At 39.5% G+C, this 23,684-nt stretch overlaps 1 protein-coding gene across 1 annotated transcript; it reads left to right on the forward strand.

Annotated features, from left to right (window-relative positions):
- Positions 1–4,116: 4,116 nt before the first annotated feature.
- Fundc1 (FUN14 domain containing 1) lies at positions 4,117–22,929 on the forward strand. Its single transcript, XM_059251210.1, has 5 exons — positions 4,117–4,269; positions 4,937–5,093; positions 8,819–8,894; positions 20,749–20,877; positions 21,496–22,929. Exons 1-5 carry the CDS (start codon positions 4,242–4,244, stop codon positions 21,571–21,573), a joined length of 468 nt encoding a protein of 155 aa, XP_059107193.1. The 5' UTR covers positions 4,117–4,241; the 3' UTR covers positions 21,574–22,929.
- Positions 22,930–23,684: the final 755 nt, after the last annotated feature.

The raw sequence follows: 23,684 nt of genomic DNA on the forward strand, positions 1-23,684 counted from the left end.
TTGAACTTACATGAATTGAGAGAGGTGAAGATCTGCAGTTGCCTTACCTACTTCCCTGGCCAGAGTGACCTGTGCATTCCCAGGGAATGCCTGCTGGAATTGAGGGCTGGGATAAGGCAATGAGTTGGGGAAAGGACCCTAGGAGGATAAAATCTCTATGACCAACTGGCAATGGGGCAGTGAGGGAAGGGAGGTTTCAGCAGGTGGTCAGCTGCAGAACTGGGGATGAGACTGGGTGATTGGACTTGGAGGAGCAGAGGAAGAGGTGAAGGTCTGCAGTTAGCCTACCTGCATCCTGGCCTGAGTGTGTCTGACACATTTTAAAATAGTGACTTTTAAGAAGTACCTGGGTTGGGGACAGAATAGGAATCTGGGCCATTTGCACAGTAACATTGAGGCATATTCCCAGCACATTTTTTGTCTTTTTGTTTGGAGACTAGGTCTGTCATTGTTTCTTTTCCTGTTGCTGTGAAAAAAAAATACACTGAGAAAATTAACTTAATGAGAAAGGGTTGAAAGGGTTTGTTTGGCTCCCAATTCCAGGTTACAGCCCATCATGGCAGGGAAGTCATAGCAGCAGGAGCTTGAGAGAACTGGTCACATTACATCAACAGCAACACAGTCAACAACAGAGAACAATACATATTTCTGTGCTAGTGCTCAGCTCGCCCTCTCCCTTTTATATGATCAAGGCCCTACTGACAAGGTAAATGGTCCTGCCCACAATCAAGATGGGTCCTACTACATCAGTCAGTACTAAGCAAAAATCCCTCACAGACACTCCCAGAGGTTATTAGACAATCCCTTATGGGTGTGCCCAGAGGTCTACCTCCAAGGTGTGGATTTGACAATTAACACTAACCATCATGGAGTCTCAATGTTTTCCAGGGTGGTCTTGAACTCAGTGTATAGCCTAGTCTGACCTTGAAAGTTGTAATGGGCAAGCTCTGGCAGAGGACCTGAGTTCAGTTCCCAGCACTCAACCCATATCAGGCAATTTACAACTACCTGTAACTCCAGCTACAGAGGATTCAATGCCCTCTTCTGGCATCCATGCGCTCTCGCTCTCTCTCTCTCTCTCTCTCTCTCATTCATGCATGTGCATGCACATGTACACATACATAAATAAATACTAAAATTATTCTGATATTTTATGGCATGAAGATTCGAACCCAGGGCCTTATAGATGCTAGGTGAGCAGGCTACAACTGAGCTAGAGCCCTAGCCATAAAGGTTTACCTAGTCATTATATGTGGATTTAAAAACCTGCTTTTTCTCTTTTGGTGGGGGAACCAGCAGTGTGATGAACTTATGTAGTACGAATCCTAATTGATCTTAATAATAAAAACCCGGAGTCAGATATCAGGGTGAAAGCTGAAAGATCAGAGAAGCAGAGCAGCCAGCCACTAGTTCTTACATCTTCCAAATCCTCAACCCAAAGGGGCCCAGTTCCTGTCTCCTCCTGCCTTATATTCCTTTCTCTGCCCAACCATATTACTTCCTGTCTCCACCTCCCTAGTGTTGGGATTTAAAGGTGTGGCTCCCAAGTACTGGGATTAAAGGTGTAAGCCATCACTGCCTGGCTGTTTTTCTTTTAGACTGGATTAGCCTCGTGTAGCCCAGGGTGGACTTGAACTCACAGAGATCTGTCTGCCTCTGCTAAAATTAAAGGTGTGTGCCACCACTGCCTGGCCTCTATGGCTACCTAGTGGCTGGCTTTGCCCTCTGATCTTCAGGCAAGCTTTATTTGTTAGCGCATACACAAAATATCACCACAAACTTAGTCACTTTAGAATAGGTACATTATTTCAGCATTGATTAGACTATCTTATTTTATATCAATGTTTAAATTTTCCAATATCCTCTCCTTCCTTGAGGCACCTCACTCTTGCCTTATATTCTCTTTTCTACCCCATGTTTGGAGTGTTTGTCTTCATTCTCTTTCTCCTTTATTCCCAGCTCTGCAAACCCCTTCATGGACATGAAATGAATGCTTGTCATTATTGTCTACATGCCTTTATGTCTTGCTAGTTCTGTAGATATTGGAATCCTATTAGACCATAGCAGAGAAAATTTGCTTTACTAAACAACCTTAAAGGAAAGCAGAGTTGAAGCTAAAGGCTAATAATTATTTGCATACATAAGGTAAGAACTAAGAAACACAAGTTACTTAATAGTTATTACAAATTAGTATTATAATATGAAGGGTAATGAAGGTAAGTAATTCAATTTGTAGGGATATTACCTGCTTTGAAGTATTCTATCCCAACCAACAAATAATTGAAAGACATTTGCAAGCTATATAAATGAAAAAATTAATAAGCAAGAGGTTTGAAAACTGCCAAGATTTGAAATATCAACTGCAAAGCTAATATTCTTAAATAATGTACTTTAAACTAGAATGTGTTAACTTTCCAGTAATGTTAATACAAATCAGGCTATTCATTTTAACTATACAGCTAATTCAGATAGAATTCATGTTTTAAATAAGTTTGGTGCTAATTTATGTGAACTTGGGGTAGCTGTTTGGTAACCCAACATGTTTTTACATCCTACAGAATTCCATGGATTTTCATGATAAAAAATTTGACTTTATCCCTATGTCATATTTAAATAATAACAACGATTCTAAAAATCTCAGCATGGTGGTGAATGTCTGTAATCACAGCACCAGAGAGAGACAGAGGAATCTAGCGTTGGAGCTCACACAGTGAGGACGTGTAAAAACAAACAAGCAAGTAGGCTTTAATCTTAGTACTGGAGAGACAGAGATGGATCTGTGCAAGTCCCAGGCCAGCCTGGTCTACATAGGGAGTTACAGAGAATCCTGGGTTATGTGAGATGTTGTCTAAAAATAACCAACGAGGGAGGTGGTGGTGGTGCATGCCTTTAATCCCAGTACTTAGGAGGTAGAGGCAGGCGGATCTCAGTGAGTTCGAGGCCATCCTGGTCTACAAAGGGAGTTCCAGGACAGCCAGGCCTGTTACACAGAGAAACCTTGTCTGGAAAACCAAACCAAACCAAAAAAAAAAAAAAAAAGAAAGAAAGAAAAGAACTTAGAGTTTTTAACTTGCTGGTTTTGCTAGGCAGTGGTGTTGCATACCTTTAATTCCAGCACTCAGGAGGCAGAGGCAGGCGGATCTCTTGAGAATTCGAGGCCAGCCTGGTCTACAGAGCAAGTTCCAGGCTCCAAAGCTACACAGAGAAATCCTGTCTCGAAAAAAAAAATAAAAAATAAAAATAACTAACCAAACAAAAATACAAGCTAAAGAGTTATGTCTGCTTGACTATCAAACAATTCCATCAAAGCAGTCCTATTTTTCTTAGCAACAGGGCACTAAAAAATTTTCTGTCTCGTGGTGAGCCTGTGGAAGTTTGTGAAATACATGGCTTGAAACAGGGAGTTTCATATCTTTTGCTGGTATGGTGCTTAAGACACATTTTTTACAAAAAACCTTTAAAAATTATCTTGACGCTAGTTAAAATGGGCAATGGATCCATTTCAATTTGGAATACAGAAAAATGCCGGTGATTTATAGTGCATAATCTGAGGGAGAAGGTCAAGTTGTGGAGTCCTGTGAAGAGGAGACGTCAGGGCAGGAGAGTTAATTACTAAGCCAACTTAAGAGGGTTACTGAAGAAAGGTCTGAGTTATTAGATATCAAGCAAGGAGCAGGGGTGGAATTTTTGTTAAAGTCAACAGAATTTTTGCAACAACTGGAGGCCAAAGATAGGATCTGAGGAGGACATCTAATCAGAAAGACAGCTTCAGAAGAGCAACCTGACTGAAGACTGGTTAAGGACAGTCCGCCGAGCCAAACTGATTGCCCTGTTCTATTGCCCGGCGCCGTTCCTCCACCCATTCCTTCAGCTTAAAGAAAAAAAGAATAACGAAATTTTCTCTTGGAAACTCTAGTGGGGGTTGGGAGATGCCCAGGCCACCCGGGAAGAAGAGCACGGAACTACAATTCCCATAAGCCCTGGTAGGGCGGGGACCCAAATAGTCCGCCCCAATCCCGAGTCTTGCGGCTGCGCACAAAGTGCTGATGGCGCTGTGCTGGGAAGAGTGGGCGGTGACAAGACTGAGTCTGAAGAAGGAGGAGGTGGAGGAGGAGGAGGAGGAGGTGGAGGCTGAGGAAAAAGAGAGACCATAGACTTCCACTTCGGCCTAGAGCGTCCTTTAAAGTGTTGGGGAGAGGAGGGCGGGCGGGGACCACCCCGAACTGGCCGCCGGCGGTATCATGGCGTCCCGGAACCCCCCTCCCCAAGGTGAGCAGCCAGGACCCGAAGTAGTCTCTGGGACGCGGCCCACAGCTCTCGACCTTGCTCCTATGGTGCTTCTCCCTCCCCCTCCTCCAGTGTTTCTGGGGCTCGGTCGCTACACAGCCCCTTTGAGCAACCCCCCTCCAAACCAGACGTCACCTTCCCCTCTTTGCGGAACTCACCATGCTCCTCTACACTTAGCAATGCCGGACCCTGCCCTGCCCCCACCTCTAGCCCTTCTCCATCTTGCTACAGTATGGGGGTTGGTGGGTTGATTGGTTGGTTCCGTTTCAGGCCTGTCCTGATTTCCTTGGCTGGCTTCCTAACCTGTTCTTTCAGGGGAGGAACATCCCTTCTCCCCCTTTACCCACTGATGGAAATGGACCCTACCTTGACCTTATTCTGATTGGGCGGGTAACCACTCACTGCTTTGTAACTCAATTGGCTCCTGGCTGCATGTCCCTATGTCTTTGAAAAGGAAATGGGGATGCTATTGCTACGCCCTTTTCTCTTGAGGCCCTAGTCTCAGGGATCGAATTAATATTGCTCATTCGTTTCCATCTGGCCATTTTTAGTTATAGGCCAGACATGACAGTCACAGGTTTTATGAAAACAATTTGTTAGACGTTTCTGAGTATAGATTGATTTATGTTTTCGTTTGTGTTTTTTAAAGACTATGAAAGCGATGATGAGTCTTATGAAGTGTTGGATTTAACTGAGTATGCAAGAAGACACCACTGGTGGAATCGAGTATTTGGCCACAGTTCGGGACCTATGGTAGAAAAATACTCCGTAGCTACCCAGATTGTAATGGGTGGTGTGACTGGCTGGTGAGAACATCTTTTTCATTAAATTTCAATGGGAACCTAGCTATTTATTGTCCTTTTGTAAATGGGCCAGTCACCATACATCTTCGATGGCTCTCCACTGTTAATTCCAGAAGAGCATAACTTTGGGGCTTTTCCCTGATGTGATTGGTTAGATCAACCTTCAGACACTCCTTGTTGGATTTTGATGATTTCCCTCTGTCATAGGCCCACCATAGTTCCACTCTTCCTCCGTTACCTTTCCTTTGATTCATTATCAAATTTCCAAATTTAACAAGTTAATTGTAGTTATTTGCTATTCAATGCCAACAATTGGAAAAACCCATGAGAACTCCCACTGCAGAACTGGCCTCTAGGAGTCTCAGCTATGTACATAGAAGCATTAATGGTCAGTAAAAATTATTCATGATGATGCAGCGGATTCGATTTTTTTGTGTGCTAGTTCAGATTATGATAGTGCTTTGAAGATCTGACAGCATTGCTTCTGTGTTAAAATTAATGGACCGATTGCTTATTCTGCAATAATGTGGAGTACAATAAGGAGTGCTTAATGACCATTAACTAGGCAACAACTCAGACCACATGATTATACTGTTGTTACCATGTATTTTAGTTCTGTTATTTTTGGAATAAAAGATTAACCAGATAATAAGGGGCAGAACCAGTTCGTTTTCAAAAATGTTGATGACTCTTTTGAAGTGACGGTGCTTAAAGTGTAAGCATTTTTTTCTTTACATTCTAAGGTAAATTCATCTTGTGTTAATTAAAATACATACTTCCATGTGGCATAGGTAAATAACATTTCTTCATGTGTGTTTTACATGGACCTTGGAGTAGTGATGGTTCCCTATGCCTGCTTATAAAAGCCCTTTTATAATGTAAAACAAACAAAAACCAACTATTGTGAAGATTCCATGGCACACAGGCACAGTATTAATACTGCTTTATTGAAAAAGCATGCAGTTAGAACAGAAATTTCTGCTGAGGACCTTGGTCACTTCGATGATTCACTGTAGAATGATTACACCTCTGTCCCCCTTAAATCAATTCATAATTTGGTGCCAGAGGTGATTGGTTAAATGGAGTCATGGCCAAAAGCCCAATGTTAAAAGATATTTTAAAAATAATTGAGAAATAGAATTATAAGATTACTGCACATTTTCTTCTTGTAGACCAAACCTGGTAAGAAGGCCCATGATTGCCAGGTTTTCTTGAAAAGCCTAAAGGCAGAGCAGAAGTTAGTAGGGTCATCTTAGTGACTGATGCTTGCTAGCAGTGGTACACAGCTTATGGAACATCCAACTTGGGATATTGTAGATACTTGCCTACTTTTTTTTCTCTAAGACTTTGTTATCGACTCCTGTATGAAGAACATATTCTTGATAATAGTAATACATATGTTTGGATTATCATTATCTGCCAAGTGTTCAAACCAGGAGCTATGTAATGGTTTGTGGTTTTTTGTTTTTGTTTTGACACTGATCTATTTGTATGTGTGGAGGTCAGAGGACAGCTTATAGGAATCAGATCACTCTACCATGTGGGTTTTGAGGATCAAACTCAGGTCTTCAGGCTTGGTGGCAAGTGCCTTTATCTGCTGAGCCATCCTATGGCCTGAACTGTATAATAGAACACTAATACATAGGTGGCTTGTTTTTTGTTTTTAACTAGTGTGGGAGTAAATTCAGAGCCTTGCATATAGCAGGCAAGTACTCTACCTGTGAGTGACATCTGTGGCCTTGCATATGGCAGGCAAACATTCTACCTCTGAGTGACATTGGCAGCTACATAGGTGATTTGCTGTAATGACTTGGACTGTAGTGTAGATTCAATGTAGTAACGTTTTGAAATATTCTTAGGATATAACATTGGTGTGATATTGTGGCATAAAAGAGGAACAATTAATAGGCATGAATCTAACTTAACATTTCAGACCTATTCAAGACATGAAGGATAGCCTGAGGAGATTGTATTTAGCTGTAGTAGGTAGTTAGCTGTGAGTTTTTGATCATAAGAAATAAAAACTAGTGTGATAAAGGGTGGTTGCTAGGAGACCTGGAGGCCTTCAAGACTGATTCTGGTGTTGTTAGAGCATGGTCTAGAAGCACAGTTCTGGAATCCCAACATTCCATTACCAAGGTAATGATGCCCTTAAGAGTGCAAAGGAGGGCTGGCAAGATGGCTCAGCAAGTAGGCTTGTTGCCAAGCTTGGTGACTTGAGTTCTATCCATAGGACCATAGGACCCACATGGTAGAGAGAATCAACTCATGTACATTGTGCTTGGACATCCCTATGTGTAAATGCTCACACTCTCTCTCTCTCTCTCTCTCTCTCTCTCTCTCTCTCTCTCTCTCTCTCTCACACACACACACACACACACACACACACACACACTGCCAAAAAATTAACAAAAGAATAGAAAGGAAAAAACAGTTTTAGAGACAGGGTATAGACAACTTTCAGTTGAAGATGAGGAAATCTGAAATGAATGTGAAGTGGCAAATGGAGAGTGGTACATAGAAATCGGAACCTTAGTAGCAGTTTATTGGTGAAATTATTAAGGCCACTCCACGTAGTTAAAAGGGAGGTTTATTTTGTGGGGTAACTTACAAGTGAAGGGATAGGTTACAGGGTCTGGGAAAGGTGTAGCGTAGTCTGGCGGTATTCTCTGGAGAACTCTGCTTGGTCTACCTCCAGCGTCCAGGGTCCAGGAACCAACAGAGCTGGCCTATCTGGATCTCGGGTCTTCAGGGTCCTCTCTCAGCCCCGCCTTGTAGGCGTGACGTTACGGAAGCCTCAGTGGGGGTTGGAACTTCCAGGTCAAAGCTGGAATGGCTACCCACTACAGCAGTTGTTTTGACTGTGTTTGTGTCCCTGTGACATGACTCATTGAATTAAGGACCTACCGGTTCCAGTATGACCTCATCTTACCTAATTACATCAACAGTGACCTTATTTCCAAGTAAAGTCTCATGAAGGACAGTAATTTGGGGGAGACACCAATTCAGTGCACAAGGCTAGGGTTAGAAATCTGGGATTCTTTTGTGCTATTTTGATCTGGAATAGTGAGGGAACTGTGAGTTCACACAAGAGGTATGGGGTGACACTCTACAGTTAGATGAGACAAAACAAACTTTATACAGAAAATCAATAGTAGATAAGGGGGCTCTGAGAAATGTGGGCAATGTAATCATAAAAGTGGAATGACACACAGGACAGGAAGGCAAAAGCATAGGCAGAGCTAGGCAGGAATCTATAGAATTGGGAAGATTAATAGTTCAAATAAAGATGATGATGCATTTGAAGCTAACTGGATTGGAGCTGCTTTGGGTAGAGTATGTGTTGGCCAGATGTGTGGAACACCTTGACTGCATTAAGCAAAAGAAGCAAATGATTTACTGTGGGAAATTTCAGCTTACACAAATGGAGAAGGAGTATCATGAACTCAAATACTCACAATTGGTTTCAGTAGCTGCTCTTTTTATTTTCCTTTTAAGTCTCCATCTTCCCTTCTTTCCTCATTTTACAGCAAATCTCAGACATTTTTGTGTGCATTTTTAACCACCCTGTATGACTGAAGGAAAACACTGAAGGTTTCTGAGCAGGCAAAGGACATTATCAGGAGAAATGGGAGGACATTAAGCTTTTATTAGCAAAGCAATAAAATGTAGAAGAAATTTAGTGCATCACTGATTGTTCTCATTTTTTGTTATTTCTGTCATTAAAGGTGTGCAGGATTTTTATTCCAGAAGGTTGGAAAACTTGCGGCAACTGCAGTAGGCGGTGGCTTTCTTCTCCTACAGGTATGCTAGACCTTTATGTACTTGCTTCTACTTACACAGGTAGCCAATGGAAACAGAGAATGTTAACTCATTTCATTCCTGTTCATTTCAATAGGAGGTAGAAATTTTCTTTTAGGTATTAGTTCATGAAAAACTATAATGAGTTTTGAAAGCTTGTATCTGTCATAAAAGTAAACAAATTAAATATTTCTAGATTCTCTAATATATGCACAGCATGATGTGGTATCAAGTATTAAAAAGATAAATTTAGCTGGCCGGTGGTGGCACATACCTTTAATTCTAGCACTTGGGAGGCAGAAGCAGGCAGATCTCTGTGAGTTCGAGGCCAGCCTGGGCTACAAAATGAGTTCCAGGACAGCCAGGGCTACACAGAGAAACCCTGTCTTGAAAAACCAAAGAAATAATGCCGGGCGGTGGTGGCACACACCTTTAATCCCAGCACTCGGGAGGCAGAGGCAGGTGGATCTCTGTGAGTTTGAGGCCAGCCTGGTCTACAGAGTGAGTTCCAGGAAAGGCGCAAAGCTACACAGAGAAACTCTGTCTTGGAAAAAGAAAAAAAAAAAAGAAAGAAAAAAGAAAAACCAAATAAATAAATAAATAAATAAATAATAAAAAGATAACTTTGAACTAGATGTGGTTGCATACATCTATAATCCCAGATACTCAAGAGGCTGAGATAGGAGGACTACAAGTCCAAAGCAAGACCTAGTCCTCAAACCAAATCAAACCAAACAGCTGGGACTGTAGTTTAGTAGTTGAGCCTTTGAATTTTACCGGTAAATTGGGATTATGGATGTATACAACCATACTTGGTTCATAGATCACACTGTGCATTCATTATATTTTTTCCATAAACTGATGCCTAGTTATGTCAAAAGCTGAGCAACTATTAACATTTTCTAACATTTGTTTTTAAACTGAAGAACTAGAGGCAGGTGTGGTGGTATATGGTAGGGTTTCTACGGAAGAGTACTTTGGTGGATCGATTGGGGCCAAAGAATGGAATGCCACAGAGATCATATCATGTAACAGATCTCAGGCAAGAGATTTCTTGTGGGGGAGCAAAATGCTGCTTGGAGTGGGGACGAGTGAGACAGAGACAGTGAGAGTAATAGAGATATACAGAGAGTGAGAGATCTGTCTGTGATGGCCAGAGAGCTATCTGTGATTGTGGGGATGTTTTAAAGGGTATACATGTCGCATTTAATGGCTGGTGATGAAGTGGCTGCTGGCCCTGAGTTACTGAAGTCAGGCTGTGGGTGGAGGAGCGCCAATTTCTAACAATATAGGCCTGGAATTCCAGCACTCAAGAGGCTGAGAGGCTAAGACAGAAGGATCTAAAGATCCAGGCCAGCCTTGGCCTACTTAGATATATACTGAGATTTTAGGGGGAAAAGAAGAGAAAAGAAAGAAGAAAGAAAGGAAGGAAGGAAAGGAAGGATACAGAAAGTAGAAAATTAAGTTTAAAAATATCCATAATCCTATCCATAATCCTATTTCTAAGACAGATGGATTAAAATTTTAATTTTGTTCATCCTCTTTTAGGGGTTAAAAATGCTTTGCTATTAGAGAATGTTTATGAGGATATTATCTACCATTCATGTCTGACTGGTATGTATTTTCCTCAAAATAGTATTTCCTGAAGAAGATAAATTTTGTAAATCTCAGAATTGAAAATCTCTGAGAATGAACGTTAGCAACAGTCTTAAAGATGGGAGAACTGTCAGTTATATCAGATTTAAGAAATGATTGCTGTTCATAGCAACCAAAATCTGGCTTTAGTACCTAAGCCATTGATCCTGTAATAACCAATGTAGTCACCTTAAGTGCAAAGAGATAGTACTTATATGAACTAAGCACTAATTTAAGTAGTGTACTAGCCAGCTGTTTTAAGGATGTATTTTATATTAATAACAATATTAAGAGCAATATTTCTTGTGGTAGAGGTAAAAGAATGTGATTAATTTCTAATTTGGTCCTTTGGATGTATGCTAGTGTTTACATGGAAGAAAATTTTATTTAAGCTGATTTTGACTTGCATTTGTATAGAATCAAGAGCATATTTGAATCTATTGGTATTTTGAAAACTGAGTTGTCATTTCTGTTCAGTGCAAAGGGAACTAGACTAAAGCAGAGTATACTAAAACTGTTAACAGAATTGAATTGTGTGTTTGTTTTTATCTATTTCTGCATGTTAGCCTCTCTGTGTATTTCAGTCCATTCAGTATTCACTGTTCAAACCCACATTTTATCATTGCTACTTCCTGCTTTTCCAAGCCTGGTATTTTTTGAAGTCTCGAAGGCAGAAGGGCACAGGTCCTGTCTTCCTCAATCCACTTTCACCCACAGATATAATTAGCCTTGAAAACGCAGTAGGAGGAACCTGAAAGAGAAACTAGATAAAGAAATGGCTTTTAAGCTAATTGCCTCATATTCTTAGGCCTGATTCCATATTTCATAACCTTTGCTTATAATTAAAGATAAGTATTCGTTTGGGTTAGACTTAAAGCTTTTCTACTAACATTATTAAATGTTTTTCAGTAGATATTTATCATATTGCCTTCTTAAAATAGACATCGGAGCAGGTCTGAGTACAGTAGTATTTACAACTAATGAATCATAACCAATTACAGGTATTTCCACTCCCCCTGCTTAAGTTAAAAAAGTAGACAATGACATATGAGTATTTCAGCTTTTTTTTAAAGTTATATATGTTTATATAAGGGACAGATACTTGTATAGGGCTTGTTACAGATTAATCCTCTGCCTCCTACCACGATTTTCCCCTCCCTTGAAGCAACCATTTTAACTTCTCACGGAGCCTTCTTTTCCCTGAGTTGACTGATCAGTTTTTTGATCTTTCAGCAGCAGATTTTCACTGTTGGCTTCACATTATGGAATATTCACTGTTTCTTTTTGAGTTGTTCTGTTCTGTCCCCACCTCCCCCTATGTTATACACCTGAATGCTTTCTGTCCCTCCCCCATGCCCTCTGGCCCCATCTTGAGTATTATTTCATAATTGTGTAAGATAAGTATCTGTGATTAAGTGAGCTGCTCGAATTCTTGTTTTTTTATTGAAAATTCATACAATATATTCTTATCATGGTTTCCCCTCTCCCATATCCTCCTGGATACTCCCCACCTCCACACCCATCCAACTCCAAACCTTCTTTCTCTCTAGAAAACAAACAGGCAAATAAAACAGCAAATAAACCAGAATAAAAAAAATAAATGAATTTTCTTTATAAAACAGAAAAAACACAAAAACACTGTTTGGGAAGATTGGGATTTTTCTTTTTTGGTGTATTCTCATTATCTAAATCTTCTTTTGTGGAATATGCATCAGCCAGCTAGTTTAGTCTTCTGGAGAGGGCTGTCCCAGGCTCCTCTGTCCTGCTTGTTTTCTAGGCCTAGCCTATGCCCATTAGCAGGGGATTTCCCTTTCAGTACCATTCTGAATATTTCCTTTGCTCTGTCTTGGGTTGTTTCCTGTATCTCATGTTGTCGTATTTCCTATTTTCAAGGGACACATCTTCCCATTATTATATCTTCAAGTATCTTAGGGTTTCTATTGCTGTGAAGAGACACTGTGACCACAACTCTTATAAAGGAAAACATTTAATTGGGGCTGGCTTACAGTTTCATAGGTTTACTTCATTATCATTAGGGTAGAAAGCATGGTGACATTCAGATAGATATGGTGCTGGAGAAGGAGCTGAAATTCCTACATCTTGATCCGAAGGAGACTGCCACACTAGGCTTAGCTTGATCATATGAGACCTCAAAGCCTCCACAGGGAAACACTTCCTTCAACAAGGCCACACCTACTCCAGCAAGGCTATACTTCCTAATAGTGCCACTCCCTATGGGCCAAGGATTCAAACACATGGGTCTATAAAGGCTATACCTATTCAAACCACACATCAAGTAACTTGTGGAGAAAATAAGCATGGGTGGCATAAGTTTTGAGATTTTTGCATGTCTGAAAATTTCATTTTCTCTCACTTTTGAGTAATAGTTCAGCTGGGTTTAGATATTTCTGTGTTGTCTTCCAAATTCAATGTTGCTGTTAAAAGTCTAAAGCCGTTCTAATACCTGACCATTTGTATGCGTACCTCCCTCTCCCTACCTCCTAGTAAATGCTTAGAAGATTGTGTGTGTGTGTGTGTCTCCAGTGTTCTGATTTGTCACATTGATAGTTATTGCTGTGGGTCTATTCTTACCCACTGTGGTCCCTTTCAGTTCAGGATTTTTTTTTTTTTATATTAGTGAACGAGTTCCTACTTCGTGTTTATTGTCATTGATGCCCCATCCCTATATTTCCTGTGATATACATCTCCTGGACTGGCTGTCTAATTTTCATAGCCCGTCTTCCTGATTTTTAGTTCTGTCTTTTTGGTTTATTTTCTGGGAGATATTTTCACCTTCATCTCCTAGCTGAGTTTTTCCATTTCTGCTTATTTATTTGTTTGTTAATTTATTGGTATTGAGGATTGAACTCAACCCTTGTGCATAGTAGGCAAGCATTCTAGCACTGAGCTACATGTAGCCCCAGCCTTTGTGCTTATATTTTAATTCCTCCAAGCTATTTATGATTGTTTTTTAAAAGAAATTAAGGAGGTAGACTGTGTTTATATGAAGTTGAGTCTCCTATATCCCATTTGATCCCATTACCCCATCTCTGATTTGAATTGAAAATAAAAGGTTCTTAAAAGTGACAGGGTCTGAAAAATTTTTTAATTGCCAGGTGGTAGTTTGAAGTAACTGCCTTTATAGGTTATAGGCCTAGAGTGTTGGTTCAAATGGTCGGTCATGCATGAAGTTCTTAGCATCTACACAAAATGTTTATCTACCAGTTGATTTTTTCAGCGTTACAACTAACACTGTAGTGATAGCTGTCTATTTGCAGTACTGGAGATTGACGCCAGGGCCTCATGTGTGCCAGGCAAGCCCTGTACCACTGAGCTACATCCCAGATCTTTAATTAACCGTTCATTTTCATTTTTCACATTCCTCTCACACAAAGCCTTTTGATTATCAAGTGCTTCTAGTAAGTATACATCCATTGCATTTCCACTGTCCCTTTATGAAAGTACATACCAATTTTCCTTCTTTCCATTCTATATTCTTTAGAAGGGAATCAATAGGGCAGCCCTCACTTGAAGAGTAGGTGTGTCCTCCCTGAGGACAAGTGTCTACATAAGTTGTTTTTAAAAATTTCTAGTCAGGGGTAGTGGTATGTATAGTCTGCATAGTTCCAGCTATTAGGGAAGCTGAGGCAGAAGGATTATTTGAGCCCAGGGGTTCAAGGCTAGCCTAAGCAACATGGTGAAACCTTGTCTCAGAAGGAGAAAAAAAATTCTGAAGACTTGTCTCTTCATTCATTAATTTTTATTAAATTATATCAGTATGGACTTAATTTTTTTATTTTATATTTTGGGTTAAAATCTAAATACCATTTTCTTTATCAAATTGTTAGATTTAGCCATGGGAAGCTCTTTCAATTGTGCATTATTTCCTCTGATCATCAGTGTTCATTTTATTCATTTATTTACTCATATATTTATTTGTGCATCTTTTGTCTGTGTGTGCATCTGTATGCATGTGTATAGGTTCACTTACATATGTCTGTGCAGCCAGAGGTTGATGTGAGGTGTCTTCCTCTAGCTCTTGCCACCTTCTTTTCTGAGACAGGATTTCTCACTGAATGTGGAACTCGATGTTTCTGCTAGACTGGCTGGCTATTGAGTCCTGGGGACCCACCTGTCTCCACCCTAATGCTAGGACTGCATATGTATGTAGCCTCATCTAGCTTTCATGTTAGTACTAGTGATCAAATTAAGATTTTCGTGCTTATATAGCAGACCTTTACCCATGGAGCCAGTTCCCCCCCAGCCTGCTTGCCTGCTTTCCTTGGTTTATTTCCTTTTTTCCTTGCTTCGCTCCCTTCCTCCTTCTCTTCTTACTGGTTTTGTTTTATATTATGATCTTAGGGGTCAAACCCAGGGCCTTGTACATACTTTACCACTGAGCTACAGCTTCAGCTCTTGTTTAAAACCTCTCCCTACAGTTTTTACTCCCCTAATTTTCACACTTGGTTGCTGTTTCTGTTGTTTTGTTTTCCAGTGTTAGAATTAAACATACTAGACAAGTGGTCAAACACTGAACTGCACCCCAACCCCTTGTCTAAATGTATACCCCCTTTCCTTGCTTGTTTATTTTGGTCTCCTATTTTCATGTTAAAAGCCTTCCTTCCTCTGTGCCTGATGATCCTTGATTGTTCATATTTAAGAACTAGGCACTAAAATTTAATGTAACTCTAAATCCTTGATGGAACTGTCCATTTCCAGAAATCTAGCCAGTCTAAGAAGAATTATCTGAAATCCTGAAATTAGGAGTTGGAGAATCTTCCTAATGAAATAGCCAGTTGGATCCCTAATGATGAGGTTCACAAGTGGGAAGCCTCATCTACCTCCTTATAGCTTTCAAGCAGCAATGAATCTTTTTAATGAAAGCTTGGTGCTATTTTTAACATGTAATTATTTTTTATTATTGTGGTTCTGGGGATCTAATCCAAGATGTCCTTCCTACACGTCAGACAAGCAGTCTACCACTGAGCTGTACCCTCAGCTCCTTATTTTTAACTGAGAAGCTTTTATTCTAATAAAGCCACTTTATGTAATTTCATTAAATATTGAAATGCTATAGGAAAGTCAAGTATAGTTCAAAAAGTAGTCATCATTGTTCCACTTCCTCTCCAGTCTGCTGGTTTGAATTTCTTTATATGGATAAGTTAGATGTGAACAAGACTAAACTGGGTCCTGTATGGTCAGTTCTGAGGATGCACTTGCCTATTAGGTTAGATGTACTTCAATCTCACTGGGAACAGATAATTCATCCTTGATGATTGTACTGCGGCATGCTGCTCAGTTTAGACTGTTCCCCTTCAGTTTGACAGGTATCTCTCTAACGGAAGAAGAGAGTGATGAACTTCTCAAGGAAATTTCTTCAGTGGTAGTGGGTCACATCCATGTCAGGTGGAAATCATCCTCTTACAAGTAAACATGATAGGACCCTTTGGGTTAATCTAGCCCAGTTTCTTTGTTAGAGTGTTCTTTGAACCAGGTTCATTAATACAGTTTTGGAGATTTAGTATTTATTCATTGTCTTTATCATCATTCATTCAGTGTTTTTTATTCATCTTTTTTCATGACACTATTTGTGACTAGGGACACAGAGATTCACAGTTCACTGGGAGAGATAGATAGTGGCAAACAAATCAACTGGTTGAAGCCAAGTTGGGTGGATACCTGTGGTGGTCAAGGCCTAGCTGGATGGATACCTGTGGTGGTCAAGGCCTAGCTGGATGGATACCTGTGGTGGTCAAGGCCTAGCTGGATGGATACCTGTGGTGGTCAAGGCCTAGCTGGATGGATACCTTTGGTGGTCAAGGCCTAGCTGGATGGATACCTGTGGTGGTCAAGGCCTAGCAGGATGGATACCTGTAGTGGTCAAGGCCTAGCTGGATGGATACCTGTGGTGGTCAAGGCCTAGCAGGATGGATACCTGTAGTGGTCAAGGCCTAGCTGGATGGATACCTGTGGTGGTCAAGGCCTAGCTGGATGGATACCTGTGGTATGGACAGAGTGCAGGAGAAAGGCTTGAATTGCTTGTAGGTGTTGGAGAAGGGGAACCTAGAGAAACATTTATGTCCTAGGTATCTTAAGGTTTCTTATTTCCCCTGCAACTGTACGATACTTTACTTTCAGAGTATCTACAAAATCTTTTTTTCTCAAATTAGCTGGATTTACTGACTTTGGTAGCAGCTACATTTTGTTTTTAAAATTTATACATAGAATTATATTTGTGAGAATTTATTTCATCTGTCTGATTAGATGGCCTCCATTTTTTAGTTATGGGGTTGGAGTAGATAAGCAGTCACCTCCAGGAGAGAATTTAAGGTTTGTTTGTTTGTTTTTTGGTTATTTTATCACCAACATAAGTCATGGTACAAAGGTTTTATTACTTTTTTTAAAAAAATTAGTAACTTACAATGGTGAATCTTGAAAATGACAGTTGAATTATGTATTGCCAGAGTGTGGTAATGTAGATAGCATTTTGGCTGTTCTAACCAACATCAAAAGCCATGCGCATGCATGTAATCTTTCTATTTCAGTAAGAAGATATGTTGAAATTCAACCTAAGGTTAAATACTACAAAAGTTTCAAAGTAATCAACTAGTGTGATTGCTTAGGCTCCTTTCTCTGAAGTTCATTGTTACTGCCGTGCCTAGGATCCACATCACTGTGTCAGGTTCTACCGGAAAAGCTTTCATATGCCGCTCAGTTTGATCACCTCTTTCTAAGGCTCGAATCTGATGGGATCACTTGTGAGTGAGTATAGGAAGAACTGCAGATAAACCAGTTCTGTTGTGGAGTTAGTCACAGAGAAAATAGAACCTAAGATTCCAGTCAGAATCTTCATATGAAATCAGATATTTTTGTTATTTCAAGTATTTTATATGTGGTTAAAATCCTACAAAAAATGTATGAGATTGATAGATAGTTAAAAATTTACAAAGAATGTGTGAAATTGATAGAAGTGGTTTATAATAGTATATATAGTTCAATGTTTTGCTTCTTATATGCTTATTTATATTTATATTTTCATTATACTAGTTACATCTTGTTATTGTTCTTGTTCTAATTTTGCAGTGGCTCAGTAATTTCATTAGGGTTCCTAAGATGAATAAGCATTTAGCTATAGTTTTATAAAAAGAATTTATAGTATGAAATTTATTATGGAAAGCAATTACTATAAAGTTTTTTAATTAAAATATAATTAGATCATTACTCCCCTTCCCTTTCCTACCTCCAGCTCTCTCTGTATACCCCTCTCTCAAAATTCATGGCTTCCTTTTCTCTGTTATTATTACATATATGTATAAATGAATACATACATAAATACAACCTGCTGAGACATTTAGTGTTGCTTGTATGTATATAGTTTCAGGGATGACAACTTGGAACTGGATAACCAATTAGAGACTCTTCCCTGGGGTTGACTAATTCTCCCCATTTCATCAGTCATTCGTTGCCTGCAGTTCTTTGTCTAGGGTGGGGCTCTATGAGACGTCCCCCCTCCATTGTAGCATGACCGTTGTTGGTGGTGTTCAGGTCCTCTTTTAAGCAGCCATATTGGTGAGACTTCATGGGTGTAGCTTCCCTGCTATTTCTAGGAGACAAGATCTCACAGCAAACTTCCTGGTTCTCTGGCTCTTAGACTTTCCCCTTTTATTCTGAGATATTCCCTGAGCCTTAGGTGCAGGACTTGTGTTATAGATATATCTGTCAGGTCTGGCTGTTTTGTAATCATATCCAACTGCTGCAAAGCAAAGCTGCTTTGATGAGGGTTAAAAGCTGCACTTATTATCTGACTATCAAGATAAGTATTTAGAGTGCAGTTAAGAATTATGCTGATTAAGGAAAGTAGCAATAGTAGGTTCACCTCTAAGATCCATGATCTCACTAGTTCTGGGTGGTTGGCTAGATTTCCAGTAAGTACCAGGCATACTTTCCCTCCTGTTGAGGAAGCCTTAAGTCCAAATAGATAGTTGTTGGTTACTACCTAGATATGAGTGTCACTATTATGCCTTTGGGGATATCTTCTCATGCTGGTTGTTGTTGTGGTTCATATGCATAATGGATGGGTAGGACTATTGATTACTTTCCTCCCTTGGCATTTTGTATAGTACGTTTCTGGTACTATGAGAGCTAGAGTCCTCAGGGAGGAGACTTCAGATTAGATCTAGCTTGGATCCTCCAAGGCCTCTATCTAAAGTGCATGGTGTGTTCAGCAATACATACTTACTTTCATTCTCTGGGAGACAACCAAAGGCAATAGCAATAGCGTGTATTATTTTGGGAATCTCTTGGACTCCCTGGACCAACTCAAGATGGCTAGTACTGGAGATTTTTGTTTAACTGTCAGTGGCTCTTGGGGTAGTATTGTCAGCCCAAGTGACGTAACTGTGTGTGTGTGTGTGTGTGTGTGTGTGTATACACATATGTGTGTGTGTATATATATGTATATATAGGTACACTGTATGTAGATATAGACACTAATTTGCTTTACATGTAATTTTCGGTAAAAAAAAATATGATTCCTTATGGCTTTTTCAAACATCTTTAGTGCTATTTTCCCCTCTCCTCATGCCCCTTATTCTGTATTGACTGCCCCCCCCCCCCCCCCTGCTATAGGCAGAGTTTTTCTGTGTCTTGGCAGCTGGCTCCCAAATAACCACACAGAGACTTAATATTAATTATAAATGCTTGCTCGATAGCTTAGACTTATTTTCAGCTAACTCTTATAACTTAAATTAACCCATTTCTATTAATCTATGTGCTGCCCTGATGCTCATTTACCTCATGTACCTACTTCCCATCCTGCTAGCTCTGCATCTCACAGCATCTCCTCTGACTCATCAGACTCCCGTGACTCCACCCTTCTTCTTCCCAGTGTCCTCTCAGTTTGGCTCTCCCACCTAATCTCTTACTGCCTAGCTATTACCAGTCAGCTCTTAAACCAATCAGAAGACACTTTGGCAAAGACACATCTTCACAGTGTATAAAAAGATTACTCCATAACACCTCACCCCTTGCCAATCAATTAAGCCTAATCCCCCATTTCCCCCTTTCATATTTCTATCCTACTATTCCTATTTCTAGGATACCCCATGCCAGGTTATATACTCATACCTAAAGATTTGGAGTTAGGAACCACAGATGAGAGAGAACATGCAGTATTTGTCTTTCTGGGTCTGGGTTACCTCAGTCAATAAAATATTTTCTAGTTCCAAACATTTACTTGCAAATTATTTCATTTTTATTTTCTTTCTTTTTTTTTTAAAGGATCTCTTGAGTGCAGGAGCTTAATTTATTTTCGTTTTATGTTCATTGGTGCTTTGCCTGCACGTATGTCTGTATGAGAGCATTGGATCCCCTGGAACAGGAGTTACAGACAGTTGTGAGTTGCCATGTGAATGCTGGAAATTGAACCTGGGTCCTCTGGGAGCTCATTCAGTGCTCTTAACCACTGAGCCATCTTTCCAGCCCTATTTCATTTTTCTTTACAGCTGAGTAGTATTCGTTATCCGTTTGTCAGTTGTAGGACTTTTAGGTTGTTTCTGTTTCTTACTGTTGTGATCAGAGTAGCAATGAATATGGATGGCTGAGCAAGTATCTGTACAGTAGGATGTCGAGTACTTTGGACATATGCCAAGGAATGGTGTAGCTGAGTTATTTGGTAGAGTTATTTTTAGTTTTTTTTAAGAATTCTCCACACTGATTTCCAGAAAGGCTACATCAACTTGCAGTCCCACCAAGAGTGAATGGAGGTTCCCTTTTCCCCACATTATCTTCTTAAATTAAGTAGATTCAGAACTAGTGAAGAGCCATTATCAGGCTATTTTAAATTTCCTTAATGACCTGTCAACTGCCTACTATTTCACATCTATTTAATTAAAAGGTCTTTTTTATTCATATACTTTGGATAATCTGTCTTTTTAGCTGATTCCCTATTCTAAAAGGTAGGATGAAAGCAGTTATAATAGTTATAATACAGCTTTTTGAATCTTTCCCAGCCTGTACTATACTTTTCTTAACCCAGTGTTCAATGCATCTAAGGAGCACTCCTAAGAAGAGTGGAGACTTAGGTCTTCTCTGTTCAGTGCCTCTTGAATGAGTAAACTGGTGAGTCAATACTAGTTTCTTACATCGAAGCTCCGTGAATTCCGGGAAATCTAAATGGCCTTCTACTTCTGGGATGATAGTCATTTTTATTGCATGTTTACAGGTTGCCAGTCACAGTGGCTATGTGCAGATCGACTGGAAGAGAGTTGAAAAAGATGTAAACAAAGCAAAAAGACAGATTAAGAAACGAGCCAATAAAGCAGCACCCGAAATCAACAATATAATTGAAGAAGTAAGACAATGAGCAATTTTGCTTTCTGTTTTTTGGTAATATGTTTCAGTAGAAAATATGACTGAGGATTGCATTGTTTTAATGATGTTTTAGCTAGGTGTGGTTGCTTATGCTTATAATCCCAGCACTTGAGAGATTGAGTGAGGAGGATTGCCATGAATTGTAGACCAGCCTGCCAGCCTGAGCTACAGAATAAAAACCCATTTCAAGAAAGAAAAACAACCAAAGAAAAAAGTCGAGAATGTTACTTATATTGAATTCAGTAATTAATAGGGTTTTTGGTAATTTGTGCATTTTTTATTGTTGTTAAATATATCATAAAGTTTACCATGCTTAAGTATACAATTTGGAGGCATTATATACATTCATGCTTCTCTACAATCATTACCTCTATCCATTTGCAAAATGTAAAAACTGATTTTATTAAATCTTATTTCCCCAAGTTTCCTCTCCCCTTAGTCTTCCAGTCGTCTTTGGGACTCACAGTTAGAGTGTACATAAGTAGAATTGTGCATTTGTCCTTTTGTTGTCTGTCTTATTTCATTCAATGGAATGTTTCAAGGTACATCTACTTTGTAACATAATTAAGAGTATTTTTATTGACACTTTGATTTTTAGGCAACAGAATTTATCAAGCAGAACATTGTGATATCCAGTGGCTTTGTGGGAGGCTTTTTACTAGGCCTTGCATCTTAAGGACTCGAAGGCTCTATCTTAGTGGATCCCCCAGTGAGAAGAGAACTGGTGGCAGCAGGGCGATCTCTGAACAGCACATACCCCAGAATCTCCAGAATGAGCTGGACAATTGCAAATGCAACAGCTTAGCCTTTTGCCACCTGAAGCTTGACAAGCTAGAATCTGCTGTAAGACAGCCTATGTGCTATGTAAACAATAGTATTCTTGAGCAAATCATGGCTTTTGTCAGTTTTTTTTAATTTACATTTATTTAGAAACTAGCATATGAATATAATCATTGGATATATGGAGACAGAAAAAAGTTGTTATGTGTACTGTCCAATGAAATATTACCCTGTCGTATTTTAAAAGTTCTTCGTGCTTTGCTGTATAATGCCAATGATTAAAAAATGTCTTATAGCTTCAACATTATGGCTGACTTTTTAAAAAAATGTGTTTGCAATAAACAAAAGAATTGTATTACCCCTTTGTGGAAGGATTTAGAAAGAATAGAATAATTATGATATTAAACTCTTCTGATGTGTCAATCTTTTTTCCTCTCCTGTTTCTTACTTTGCTTATGTAGTATCTTTTCATTAAAGGCTTTTGTAAGGAAATACTAATGCCTAAAACATTTTTCCTTCTGTAATGTCTGCAGTTTTTAAAATGTTTCATTGTATGTTCTAGTTTGGCAGTTTGTTTGATTTATTTATCCCTGGTAGTCTAGACAGAACTAATTTGGGAGTGTGTTATTAGTTGGGTCATTGATATATTTTATGAACTTCAAATGCATCTCATTTTTTATTTCTAAAAATCCTAATTATAATTTTGGCCTCTTTACCAAAAGGTACAGATTACTTTAAAATGCTTAATGGTATAATATGAATTTATTGTCTGAAGAACTGTGATTTTCTGTGTAGTCATAAAATTATAGCTTAAATATAATTGCTTCCATGATTGTGTGGCTCTCACTCATTGGCAGCATTATGTTGCTTGAATACTAGGCCAGTTTACTTGTTTCTCAGGGCCAGCATCACACTTGTTCAGAGCCCCGCTTGTCCAAGAACAACTTTCAGTATTGTTGTCTTGCTCAGAGTTCTATGCTGGCATTGGGGAAAACGGCAGAACAGTATAGGTTGGAGTCTTCAGATTGGAAAGATTGCAGCTATTCAGACTATCTCCTTGTGATAGGAAGCACCCATAGTATATTCTTTGTATTGTAAATGTGTCGTTTCATATTTCTGGTATTGGTTACAAGCTGTGTGCTTTTACTGTCTTGAAGTTCTTTAAAATTGAATGTGGGATTGATTTTTAATTTCTTTTATTCTCATTAGTGTCTCATAGAATGCTAAATAAAACTCAGTTTCTTAATATGAAGTGATTGTGCTTATAAGTACTTGTTCTTTGTTTTGAACTTTTCTCCATTTTTAACTGACTAAGCTTTTCATTGTTATAAAATTAAAAGGAGCAAATATCTTGATTGTGGTCAAGTCATGTTGGTAGAACCATGAGAACCATGGCCCTGCTTCTGAGCACCACACCTGGGTGGTCCTGTGCAGCAAGGCAGTCTACTTCAGGGAACTCCAGTCTCAGTTTTCATTTTGAAGATGTTTATAGTGTCTGTTTTGTGGGTGATATGTTAGGAGAGTAGGAGAAACACAATGTGTCTGCTCTCAAGCTTTCAGTTAGAGGCATTAACATATTTCAGTATGAAGAGTTGGATACTAATATGGGGACTGTTTGTATAGGACAGTGAGTGGAGAGTCCAAATATACAAATGAAAACAAGAGTTAGAAATGGTGGTACACTGCAATAATTCCAGCCTACAGCAGGCTGATACAGGAGGATCACAGGGTCTGGAGGCCAGCCTGGGCTACATAGTAAGCTTCTGTCTCAAGAAACAACAGCGGGTGTGTGTGGTGGTATTCACCTTTAATCTCAGCACTTGGAAGACAGAGGCAGGCAGATCTCTGTGAGTTAGCTTGGTCTACACGTTGAATTCTGGGATAGCCAGGGGTATATAATAGAGAGACCCTGTGTCTAAAAACCTAACCTAACAAAACAAAAACAACAATAAAGCCAGCCAACAGAAGGTAACACTTCTGTTGTACATTTCTAAATCTCCTGAGACA

Source organism: Peromyscus eremicus, chromosome X (genome assembly GCF_949786415.1).
Source record: "Peromyscus eremicus chromosome X, PerEre_H2_v1, whole genome shotgun sequence".
Classification (NCBI taxonomy): Eukaryota; Metazoa; Chordata; class Mammalia; order Rodentia; family Cricetidae; genus Peromyscus; species Peromyscus eremicus.

Coding starts and splice junctions, on each gene's coding strand:
- Fundc1 (XM_059251210.1), top strand. CDS start 4,242: ATGGCGTCCCGGAACCCCCCTCCCCAAG. Junction 4,270..4,936: donor CCGGAACCCCCCTCCCCAAG/GTGAGCAGCCAG, acceptor TGTTTTTTAAAG/ACTATGAAAGCGATGATGAG. Junction 20,878..21,495: donor TCAACAATATAATTGAAGAA/GTAAGACAATGA, acceptor TTTGATTTTTAG/GCAACAGAATTTATCAAGCA.